This window comes from Cephus cinctus, unplaced genomic scaffold (assembly GCF_000341935.2).
Source record: "Cephus cinctus unplaced genomic scaffold, Ccin1 Ccin1_scaffold1303, whole genome shotgun sequence".
In the NCBI taxonomy this organism is placed as follows: domain Eukaryota; kingdom Metazoa; phylum Arthropoda; class Insecta; order Hymenoptera; family Cephidae; genus Cephus; species Cephus cinctus.
This window is the reverse complement of record NW_014333733.1, coordinates 134,302-145,574: the sequence shown is the minus strand read 5'-3', so window position 1 is coordinate 145,574 and position 11,273 is coordinate 134,302. Positions and strand designations below refer to the sequence as shown.

The window sequence follows — 11,273 nt, the reverse complement described above, 5'->3', positions numbered from 1 at the left end:
CGTTGTCGATGTCGTTGTCTTCCCGTTCTCGTTCTGGCTGGAGCGCGACAGAGACATATATAAAATTCCTTCCTAGTCATTCCATCTCTCTCTCTCTCTCTCTCTCTCTCTCTCTCTCTCTCTCTCTCTCTCATCTGTGCCGTACGAGTTATTAATATTATTACCTGCTATTGGAAAATACAAGGAACAGTAGCTATCAAAAACAACGTTTGTTATTCGAGCCATTCCTTTCACTCTGTCCAAACAATTATACACTGTATTACAAACAGTCGAGAAAATGATTGTGATATTGTTAAAGCGCATCTTTGCTGTGTCTGCCGACCTAATCCGGTCCAAACACCCATTTTCTACACTGTCAATATACAGGAATGAGAAATACCGGCTGTTCTGCCCGCTTAGAATGTTGTTGAATATCTCAGAAGCACCTTTTGTGTCAAGCGCTACAAGATATTGTATGAAAATGGAGTGAATGAATCGATAAAAAATCCTCAAGGATTCCTACCCTTTCTTAAGGATGTCTTATTGGCATTGAACATCCCAGAAGAAGAGAACGTATTCGTAACTCGTGGACCGGACCGCAAATCCGAAGTACAATTTTATTCCAACAAAATCCGCTTTTCCCTTTATCGCATTGATCTCCTCGGTTAAGCTCGGCAGTCGAGAGTCGTGATATTCGCTTGTTCAATACTCTTTTTCCGAAATGGGGTTCTTCATAGTTTTCAGATAGGCGGCATCGTCACTCGATATCGGATGGGCTGTAAGTTATAAGTTATAACCGTTTGTTCTCGAATTGCTAGGCACGAAGCAGCATCAATTCTTCCTGGGCGCCTGTGCAGTATTAAATATGTTTATCACGAAGCCCACTCAGCCGTGAGCCATGAAAGGAAGTAAAATATATTTCAAAATAGGTACTAACAGTAAAAGGACAATTGAATATTCGTTAAAGACGTATAAAAAAGCGATGGATGGCAATCGATGATAAAAATATATAGACGGAAACTCTTAGAAATAAGACAAGCAGCTTCTTAATACATCCCATCAAAAATAGATAAGTATAGTATTGTCTAGCACGTTCAACGCACCATGTCGCGGAGAAATTACAAAGGGTAACGTACGGTGCATACAAATATTCGAGAAAACCTTTTGATCCGTGGTAGCGGTATACGCACTCGTCCTCCTGATACGTAAAGAATCCCGCATACGTACGAATAGTAAATGGCGACCGCGTGTGTAGCGCAACCGTGTGCGATTGTCACAATGATAATAATCAGAGCTGCAGCCCCGTGCCAAATGAGACTCGTAACTTGACTGACCAAATGAAGACAATGGACTCGGCCAAGCTGGTCTCCAATCTCATTCTATCGCCGAGATCGCCGAGAAACTCCTTGTGAAATATTCGAGGATTGCTTCATCTTCCGGGATTAGGACAGAAGATCGAATTCGTATACTAGAAGATAATCAAGAGCCACCTAGACACGATTGGGCTCCATCGATCCCGATAGAACCATCGATCGATTTAGCAAGGTGGTGCATCGCTGCACGATGTTCGAACGTAGCTCCTCCTATTGCTTGGATTCCAGCAATGGCCCTCTCGATTAACAGCGAAATTGGATCGAGCCGTTCCTCGGGCATCCGGCAATTCCTATTGCCTCGCTGTTGCCCTAGGTATCGGCTAGAGAGATGCATCGCTTCCAATCATTCCCATTAACATTAATTTCAATGCCCCTCGAGCTCTTCCTATAGTCAATTCCCAGTCGTTGCTACAGACGGTGTTTGCTACATTGAGCAATGTAGCCACTTATTGTTAGATGTATCGTACGTACGTATCAGATATGTCAGATAAGGCAGATATTTTCTGTATCGTCATTTGTCTATGAACTTTGAAAAGTTATATCTATTTACTTACAATCATATTGATGCGCCTGTCTCAAGGCAAACTGCCGTGCTTCAGAGGGTCCCCGGACAAAGATTTTTTTCATCCGACAAGTTCCATTCACTTGCACTACATGGGTAAACGACGCTTCATCCGGAGAAATGTTTCCCGCCATATCGACTGGTGCTTCTTCCCCGTAGACTCCGTGGAGAAGAGAATATCGACTGCGACGCTTCGTGTTGCTGGGAATTTGCCGCAGCGCGACGCTGCAGTCTAACCATTTACTATGTTTGATCGATAGACGTTTCCAGATGTTTCATGGTAGAAAACAAATGTACGTATTTGTGTCGTCGTTCGGTAGTTCTGTAGAGAGTCGAAAAGATATCCGATCTACTTCCCACAAGTGATTACAAGTGCTACGTGTGAAAAGGAATCCTGATCTGATTGAATCAGTTTGGTGGAGAAATAATGACGAAAGACGAGGGACAATTCGATGGGATGTTGCTGGCGATGGCACAGCAACACGAGGGCGGCGTACAGGACGTAAGTGTCGGACAATATCGGCGATTCGAGCAGATTTCTTTTGATTTGTGATCAGTGACCCTCTTCTATGTATTATTCCACTCTAATATTGCTCAGAATTATCTAGAGAGGCATGATTTCACGGATGAAATTCAAAATTGATTACTGTAATCAAATCTTTAAAACCACTGGATCATTATTTGTATTTGACAAACTATCGTAGAAATGTTTAATGTGACAATAATGACCTTTTAGTATCTTACGGTTCCTTAGATTACCCATTACAACTAGTTTCCTTTAACCTTCTGATTAAAATCTGCATTGTTTTAGAGTACATACGTTTGGGGCCGACTGAGAGTCACTGTGCATGTACATATATGATTCATTTTTGTTTCTGCCTTGTTATTCTACACTCATGTCTAATTTTACATTTGAAATTTTATCGTAATAAATGTGTAAATATGGAAACGGTATTCTAAAAAAAATTTCATTTCAGCTGTTAGACACAATATTCAGTTTTCTCGCAAGAAAAACGGACTTTTATACTGGCGGAGGTGAAGGTGCCGCAGAAAAGGTAAAAGTAATTGTAGAAGTCATTAGAGTGCTATCAGCAAAATTTTGTATGACAACTCTTCACCTACAGTTGGTTATGGCGAAATTCAAAAAACACGAAGCAACAGCTCTCGCAAAAGCATCAGCGGAAAAGGCCGAACGTGCTGAACAAGAACGAAGAAGGAAAGAGAGAATCGAACGAAAGCGAAAAGAGGAGCAGCAGACCGAGGAGAGTCAAATCGATAGCGAATCAAAGATCGTTGAATTGACGGACGAACAGGCAGCGAAATTGCAAGAAGAAATTGACAGTAAGGTATATCGTGGCCATAAACTCTTGCCTGAATGTATTGACTAGTAATTTACTTCTTCCGAGAATCATTAGTTATAACCAATCGCAGAAATCTGGGTTGGCAACGCCGGCTGATCCCATGGCAGGAACTAGTACCAACAACGACCTTATCCCGACCAGCGATGCTACTGGAATTGGAAATCCTGAAGACGACGAGGAGGAAGATGAGAAGGAACGGGGCAAGTTAAAGCCCAATGCAGGAAATGGTGCGGATATGCCCAATTATCGATGGACACAAACGCTACAGGAAGTAGAGGTAAGTGACGATTGTTAAAAATCAATGGTCACAATATCGTGGAATAGTGAAGGAGGAGTGAAGATAGGTTGATAAAGAATGCTGTGGATTTGAATAGGTCGTGTAGCTGTCGAATAACGTAGAACGGTATTCGCGGCTCGACAGTGTCTCGTCGGATGGACGTTTTATTTAATTAATACAGAAGTAATATCACAGACACGGCGAGCGGTCGATGCAACCGGCCGCCATCGCACTTTCGACACAAAATACATATCTCTATATGTATATATGTATATGCATATGAATATGTATACATAATATAATGTGTCTACATAGCTATGTAGCCCTGCGTCAATTTCTCGGAGGGTTCCGTATTTGATTTAGACGTTTCGTTAGTAATGATTAAATTAATACCTCTAAATTACGCTGCTAAGCGATTCTCCCGATTACTTGTGTTTCGTTTTTGCACTGTTCAACATTTCTTCAGATTGCACTATAAATTTAGACCTTAAAGTTAGCTGTTTGCGGTGGACGGCCATTAAAGAAGGAGATGCACGGAGAGGGGAGGGCGATTACGATTGGGAAAATGTGTGCGACGGTAAACGTCAGCCTGATTTTGTCTAGATTGAATCCTGGGGAGAGCATAAAGAATGCGAGAGAAAGAAAAAGAAGTAACGCCGAAAATTCTAAGAAATCATAGATTTCTGTTCGTCATATTGATTCTTAAACGCAATACTTTTTCAATCCCTTACAACTATCTTCTAATTCATTACGGTTCCACGTTGCGGCTGTAACTCGGAGGACCGTTGTTAATATTTATATAAATTAAAATCGAGCCCTCTAGAGACTCGTGTGACGTTACAGCACATAGCGCGCTCATTACACAAATGTAATTACTGATTTCACGTACCACACTATTAACACGGTGCAATACAGCTTAATTCTAAATCGAGGAGTCCTTACATCACCAGTTGGAATTGCCAGAATATCCGGTTCGCCTGACTATCCGATTTACCCGGATTGCACAAGGGATATACGCGCAAGCCTATATGATGATTTTCCCATTAAGTCTGTTCCAATTAATAATATCATTTTCGCAGCGAATTCGCATAAGGAAATGAGTTCCCTGACGCTGGTGTTTCTGGCATCTGCGCTGACTCCTCGTGGCTGGCTTCGATCTTCTTCTTCATCTAGTTGTACTTGTCGCGAGCCCTCACTGAAAGCATACGAGTACCGAACCAATTAGAAGGATTGGCGGGCGGGGGGGGGTGGTTGTGTTGTCAGACGATGAAGAAGGAAGAAGGGGGGTTTCTTTGTGTTGGTTAATAATACGCAAGGGGAAACGTAGGATACTCACTCTCCATGTAGAGAATGCCTGCGAGCAGTCCAACCATGAATAGAAAACTCATGGTGCAAATGAGTACAGTGAGCTGGTTCCTCGCGCACCAGGACTTCTTGTAGACTTTGGTAGGTCGACCCAGTCCGTTGACAACAGTGAAGTGAGTGCTGCTGGCGACCGAAGCAGTGTCAACAGGCTTAGGCGTTGACACTGTGGGTGGATGCATCGCAGCGAAAGTAGCGAGATTCGCTGCTGTCAGGAGCAGCGTACCCGAGGCTGCGCTCTGTATTTTCGAACAAGAGATTTCCTCTCGTTATTAAATTTCGAGGTGGGAACCAACGTAAGATTCACCGAAGACACTCACGTGCGTGCTGGCTGTGGATCCCTGAGACGAAGTGGATCCTCTAGAGGGCGACTTGGTCGGATGCAAGTGAGTCCAGCTTCCATTCTCGCTGTCCCTCTCGCTGGATCTTCCTACAAGGGATGGTCTCGGGATGTGCCAGGATGGCAAATCCGTCGGTCCTGCAGGAGCTGTTTTCGGCGCCGCCTCAATCTGAAAAAGAGTCGCTCAATTAGGCCGTGCCGGTGAATGCGCGCGCGCGCGCAGCACTTTCCGTTGCGCAAAAGATAATATCGCCGCGGTGGTTGCAACGTGCCTCTCTGCCCGCATAACCTCCACCTTTACAACTCCAGACCTCCCATACTTCTGAAGTCTCCACTTCTCTCCACTTCTCTCCACTTCTATCCGTGCTGCTACTTCGCATCGAGCCCCACTCTGATTGCAACGTACTCGCGCATAAGAGACCGAAAGCCACTCTAGTCGATCGGGTGGTGGACTTGGCGATGTCGTCGACGTCGTTGACCCACTAACGTTAGAGCGCCGCTTTACCCCGTTAAATGATTACCGAAAGCCAGAAAGCCAGTAGCCAACATCGAGGCATTTTGCAACATCCTCCCGTATTTACGAGGGCCTTATCGCGAATCTCTCTTCTCTCTCCGGGGTTTCATTGAAGTTTTACGAGTGGCTCTCGGGCACTGCCAGTGCGCCATGCTCACGTGCGCGCATGCTGGCACAGTAAATGTCAAGCAGACCAGGAGCAAGCTCAGAGGCGCTGCTGGATCCCATTGCGAGTTCGAAACTCAGCACTTTCACGGTCGACGGCGGACCGACTCAGTGATCTCCGGAAAACTTTGGAGAATAGCAGGGCTAATGACGATTACGAATGATAATTGGCAATTTTCGCAGGCAAAACAATCTCGCGCTTGCCTGCCTTCGAGTTGGGCGGTACCCAAGGACTCCTGCTGTCTGGACCAGTTTGTCAATTTTTTCTCTCCCTCGTCGTTTTTCAACCAATCGCAAATACGCGAAGGAGGCTTTGCCTCTCTCTCTCTCTCTCTCTCTCTCTCTCTGCCCCTCGCGTCCAGCGAAAGGGAGAACGGACAGGCAAGATCTCTTTGTAGAACGAGCCTTGTTCCTTGTTGTTGGATGCAAAGACACGCCAGCGAGAGTTCTAGTCCGGCCCGAGTCGATCCGACCGTTCGGCGGCATCTCGCTCTGATATTTTGAAAAGGATACAGCTCATTCTTTGGATGCTTCGAGCGGGAAAGAGATCAAGAGAAGGGATCGTGCGTGGACGAAGAACGCGCGCCAGCTCCTCGATACGAGAAGGATCAGACTCTTTGGAGAACGGGAGCAGCAGCGTTTAAAGAGGCGCGTTCCGCCGGGATTTTTGCGGAATTCAATACACCGGTCAGCCTCGTTCGCGGCGGCCGCACCTGTGAGCCGTCGAACGTTACGCGAGATAATCTCTAAGAAATTTCGAACCCGGCTCTAGGGTTCGCGTTCCTTGTTCCTGATTCCTCCCACCCAGCGTCTTTATATACGGCGAGCAAAAGGAATTGAAAAATGCCAGAGGCTCCCATAGAACGCATCTTTCTTCCTCCGGGTCATTGAATTTCCCCCGAAGTGCAGAGAGAGTCCTTACGTAACAGTCCTTACGTACAGGAAGCTGTTGACTTGCATGGAATGCAATGTCGCCATTGCAGGACAGCATGACTCGTTGACGACTCTCGTAATACACTTGAACGAATAATCCCCGACCTCCGGCAATGCTTATCGATTGCGCTCTCTCGGTATTTAAAGAAGAAGAAAAGAAATAAAGCGAAACCAGGTGGACGCCTTGCGGGGAATCCCAGCTGGCGGGGACTGACTGCGGGTCTTGAGGTTCCTCGATGATTGCGACGGTGGGCACGATCGCACTATCGGCTCCGCGATGTCACTCGAGATTATTCGGCGATCGGCTCGCAAGACTCTTTGTTCGCGCGGCGTGCATCGGCACGCTTTGACGCTTTGACGCTTTGCCACGCTTTGCCACACGGTGCCCACGGTCTCGTCGTTCCGAGTCCTTGGACGTTCTACTCCTGGCCTCCCCGGTATAACCTGTCTGTCGGTGAGTGACGGAACACAGCCGCATTACGGCACAGTTATGAAATGAATCTACGATTACGCTGCCGGGGAGAGTGAAAATTTCGCGGGAGGTCGAATCGTATCGCTCTACTACTCGGCTTGCGACTTATCGGCACGATCTCGTTTCACTAATGCGAAAATGCGAAAATGCGAAATCAATGTGCGGTACAGTCGGGTAAACCACCAATAAAAGTGCAGATGGCTCTCAGTCTGTGTGCCAGTGCAGCCTCCCCAGGTCCCAGCGCGCAATCAGCCAGCAGTAACGAACTACCAAGCGAAATGTCATTTTTATCAACAAGGAATCTCGTAGGAGATTCGGCAGAACCCGTTCCTACCGGAACGTTCCGAGTAGGCCTTCTCTAGGTCGTATGGAAATAGTTAAAACTGCCTCTTGATTAGCATACGTAGCGTAAACAAAGTTTCGATCGGATCGAACGGCGGTCGACACTCCGAGCTCCTCTGCTTTGCGCAATTCTCCCGATACGCTCCTCTTTTCCCCATCACCGATTGTCCCGCTAAAGGTTCGAGTCATCCGTTTCAGATTGAAGATCTGAGATTAGGCAGTCCACCTACTCCTTCCTCCTCTCGCTCCTCGCTCTGCCGAACAACAGTACCATCTTGTGCCACCCTCTGCTGTCGCCAACCAACCTCACAAAGAGTTCTTTCTCGAGACTCTTCCCTCTTCCGCTATCAACGGCACGTGTGAAAATCTTACGGATGGCAAATATGGCCTCGCGAGTGTCGCCTGGTGCTGCTGCTGCGGATGCACTCGCAGTTATCTCGAAGAAGAATTGTTAGACAATTGCATGTGTGAGTTAAACCCAAGGATCGTTAAAAGCACACGACACTCTCGAGTCTCGACGTCCCGGCGCTGCAGCGCTGTTTGTTACATTCGGCGCTGCAGGCCTGCCGACGACAGTTACGACACTCGCTGTGGAAGGAATTTCCCGAATTATGAGTTCGGCAGCTGCCACTGTGGAAATTTCGGTTTCCGAGTGACAGCGCACTATCAAATTTCTCCAATCTCGTCGTGCCCCCCCGCCCCACTTTGTATCTCGCTCGTTACGCTTCCACGTATCTCGCGATCGTGGCCAGATCGTATCGCTCTGCTCGTGCTCCCAGGTGAAAACGTTATCGTGGAGTGATATCGACAGAAACTTAGTTTGCCGAGGCCAGGAGAACGCAGTCATAACTTAACTTATAATTCAGTAATATTTCGAAGGCCGCGCGAAATCCGTGGTGCGAGACGCTAAATTGGACTAAGAATGATTAAGACCCGATGCCGACGACGACGTCGACGTCGACCAGCTATGACGACTGCGGCCTGCAGCACTTTCAATTCTTGTTGTTCGGTTCTGGCTGCTTGGCCTTCGTCGCCTTCGTTGCCTTCGTCGCCTTCGTTGCCTTCGTCGCCTTCTCCGGCAACAGGATGTTGTGCTCGGAAGACTAATCGGCAGCTCCTGGGAAACGTAAATTCGTTTCCACGCTTTTCCAAGAATCCCCAAGAATGGCTGTTCCCGGTTGTCGCTTCACCTTTCGACTGCACTGGCTTTTTCCTCGCCGATCAAAGAGACAACAAGGAACGAAGCAAGCTAAACAATTGACAAAGCGAGAAGTTTGCCAAGAAGGCAGTACGAGTTTGGAAAGTGAAATTTTATTCTTTGTAAGAATGCTAAAGGATCGGTCGCGCGCGCGATAGTTCGCGGATTCCTCGCAGGGTTCTGGCAACGAGGCGAGTTCGCGAGTTCGCGAGTGCAAGAAGGACGGAGGGAGGGAGGGAGAGAGAGAGAGAAAGAACGAAGGAGTCGCAGGGACGCGGAGAAGAATAGCGGTGGGCCAGAGGGAACGTCAACGACCGCTGGTAACACCGACAGGACGATGCTTCGTGCTTTCGTCATCGCCGAGTCATCGTTTGATCTTCATTTTGACGTTTAACCGGAGAAGAGAGATTCGCGAAGGCCCTGGGAGGATCGCAGATCCAAATTCCTGAGGTTCTTGGGCATGCTTAGCGTTTATCTTGCTCTTGGAACTGAAAGTGTGGGAACGCCGGGAAACAAAAGAGCGCGTGGGCCGTGCGAGTCCAGGTCGCCGACGAAGGTGGCCACTGGAGCAAGCTTAAAGGTAGGGTCGACTGGTGACCTCTCTCTCTCTCTCTCTCTTTCTCTCTTGTGCGTCAGCGCAACCCCCAGTGACGCAGGAGCTGCATCCTTATCAGTGAGTCAAGGGTCCATGTCTCTTTCGGTAATAGCAATAGAGGGGAGGGACTAGGACACGGAATAACTTAAAGATCTAACGATTATGTGGTGGGACTTACGTCGAGGTCTGGTTGCTCCTGACCGTAGGAAAGATCCTCTATGTTGATACGAATTTGCGACATGCTCCTTTGATCTTGCAGCGTCTTTAAGTGTTCTTGGCTGTCTGTATCCTTCGATACCTGTAATCGCGGGCGGATCGCTAATCCGATCGGCAACTCCGAAAATTGAATGACGTTCGTTGATCTCTCGGAATAATTTGAACTTTTTGCCAGTCGACGAGTCCTGCTAAATTTAATCACTGACTCCGACTGCAGTTCACTCGTAATCCAAAATATCCTCACTGTCACCTCCCGCCGATAAAGGACGAAACGCACGCAATTTCGAATACCGTGTCCTTGGTCTCTTTGTGTGCTCTGTGCTTTTTTTGACTATCCGGGACTATTCGTGATTCTCTCTCTCTCTCTCTCTCCTCTTCCCCTTTCTTTTCTCTGTCCTGTCGCCGAAGGAATAAAAATGAACTGGTCCTTCCGCGAGAGGAGAAGAAAGTCGAGCAAGCAGAGGGCGCAGAAACGTCTGGTTCGAACCGTTAAAATTCCTATGGAAAATCCTGCACAGAATCACGGGGACACGCCGTTTTGAGATTGTCTCTCTCGCACGCGTGCGACTAGAGACGCCGCATCAGGCTTTTGACTGGCTTCCTGCGTCTGGACGGATCGGTTTTATACCTTCGCATCTCCCACTCTGTGCATTCTCTCGTTCTTTCGCTCTTTCGCTCTCGCCCACTCGCTTCACACGGCAGCCCCAGCGAGCTCTTTCTTTCTCGCGTGGAATCGGCCTGTGGTGGTCTAGCGCAAGGACACCCGCCGAGAGGGAGACATTGCCCTATCCTGGATTCGAACGTATCCTCCGCTGAGAGAGTGTGGAAGGTAGTCAGTGGGTAGGTACCTACGTAGGCATCCAAGGGAGGCAGCAGACCCCTCGAGTACCAGTAGTACCAGAATTCACCAGAAACCACCAGAAACCACATCCTGGCCAGGTGCGATCCTTTCGGATAAACATCTGTGCTTTACTCAAAAAGATTCTCATTGCGCTGGAGCAGTGAGAAGAGCAAGAGCGGAGCAGTCTGGGTCCATGTGCCGAGCGCCTCTCGTACCTTTGGAATCTCGTTGGCAGCGTTTCTGCTGTCGGATGATTCGCTCGCAGAATAAACGGACAGGCGATCGATGACGAAGCAAATCGACTCCTACGAACGATGACTCGTAACACGCGTGACACGTTGCTTTTATTCCGTCCATCCTCACTGCGAGAGCCCAGTGCTTCAGGCCAGCTGCCTGAAGCCTCGGCTGCACTGTTTTTTACGCTTTTTTTAAATCTTTTTTACGTTGAACAGGTTGGAACTGTCGGACAATCAAGGCGACGTAAAGTCTGCAAAATTAATTTCCCTCAAGTCCAGACGATTTGGCTTTCCTTGGGTATTATTCATTGGCGGCATTACATATTCTTAGCATGCACGCTACAGATCAAATCAGGCAGCCGGGTCGCCAACGGCCAACTATTTCAGACAAGGACTCTTTTCCTTCCTCGAACGCGTTTACTGGCTCCTCAAGGCCGATATCTCGCTAAAATAATGTAGATCGCTAAATCGACAGCTGTGTTCACCTCCCCCCCCCCCCCCCCCCCC

At 47.9% G+C, this 11,273-nt stretch overlaps 2 protein-coding genes across 4 annotated transcripts in view; one reads left to right on the top strand and one right to left on the bottom strand.

Moving 5' to 3' along the window:
- The first annotated feature begins 2,161 nt into the window (after positions 1-2,161).
- Positions 2,162-11,273, top strand: part of LOC107272839 (nuclear migration protein nudC) — a 22,934-nt gene continuing 13,822 nt past the window's right edge. Inside the window, exons 1-4 of the mRNA XM_015750390.2 lie at positions 2,162-2,416; positions 2,892-2,969; positions 3,039-3,260; positions 3,346-3,552. Of these exons, the coding sequence (XP_015605876.1) occupies positions 2,342-2,416; positions 2,892-2,969; positions 3,039-3,260; positions 3,346-3,552 (582 nt within the window). The 5' untranslated portion in view covers positions 2,162-2,341. The remainder of the gene's footprint in view (positions 2,417-2,891; positions 2,970-3,038; positions 3,261-3,345; positions 3,553-11,273) is intronic.
- LOC107272844 overlaps positions 3,641-11,273 on the bottom strand; it is a 16,765-nt gene continuing 9,132 nt past the window's right edge. Inside the window, exons 1-4 of one of the 3 annotated variants that reach the window (XM_015750398.1) lie at positions 9,652-10,295; positions 5,235-5,423; positions 4,889-5,153; positions 3,641-4,747 (exon numbers count right to left, since the gene is read on the bottom strand). In XM_015750398.1, the coding sequence (XP_015605884.1) occupies positions 4,722-4,747; positions 4,889-5,153; positions 5,235-5,423; positions 9,652-9,714 (543 nt within the window). In that variant the 5' untranslated portion in view covers positions 9,715-10,295 and the 3' untranslated portion in view covers positions 3,641-4,721. Of the gene's footprint in view, positions 4,748-4,888; positions 5,154-5,234; positions 5,424-5,526; positions 7,983-9,651; positions 10,296-11,273 lie in introns of those variants that run through there. The other 2 variants (XM_025090146.1, XM_015750399.2) reach the window with 2 other exon arrangements.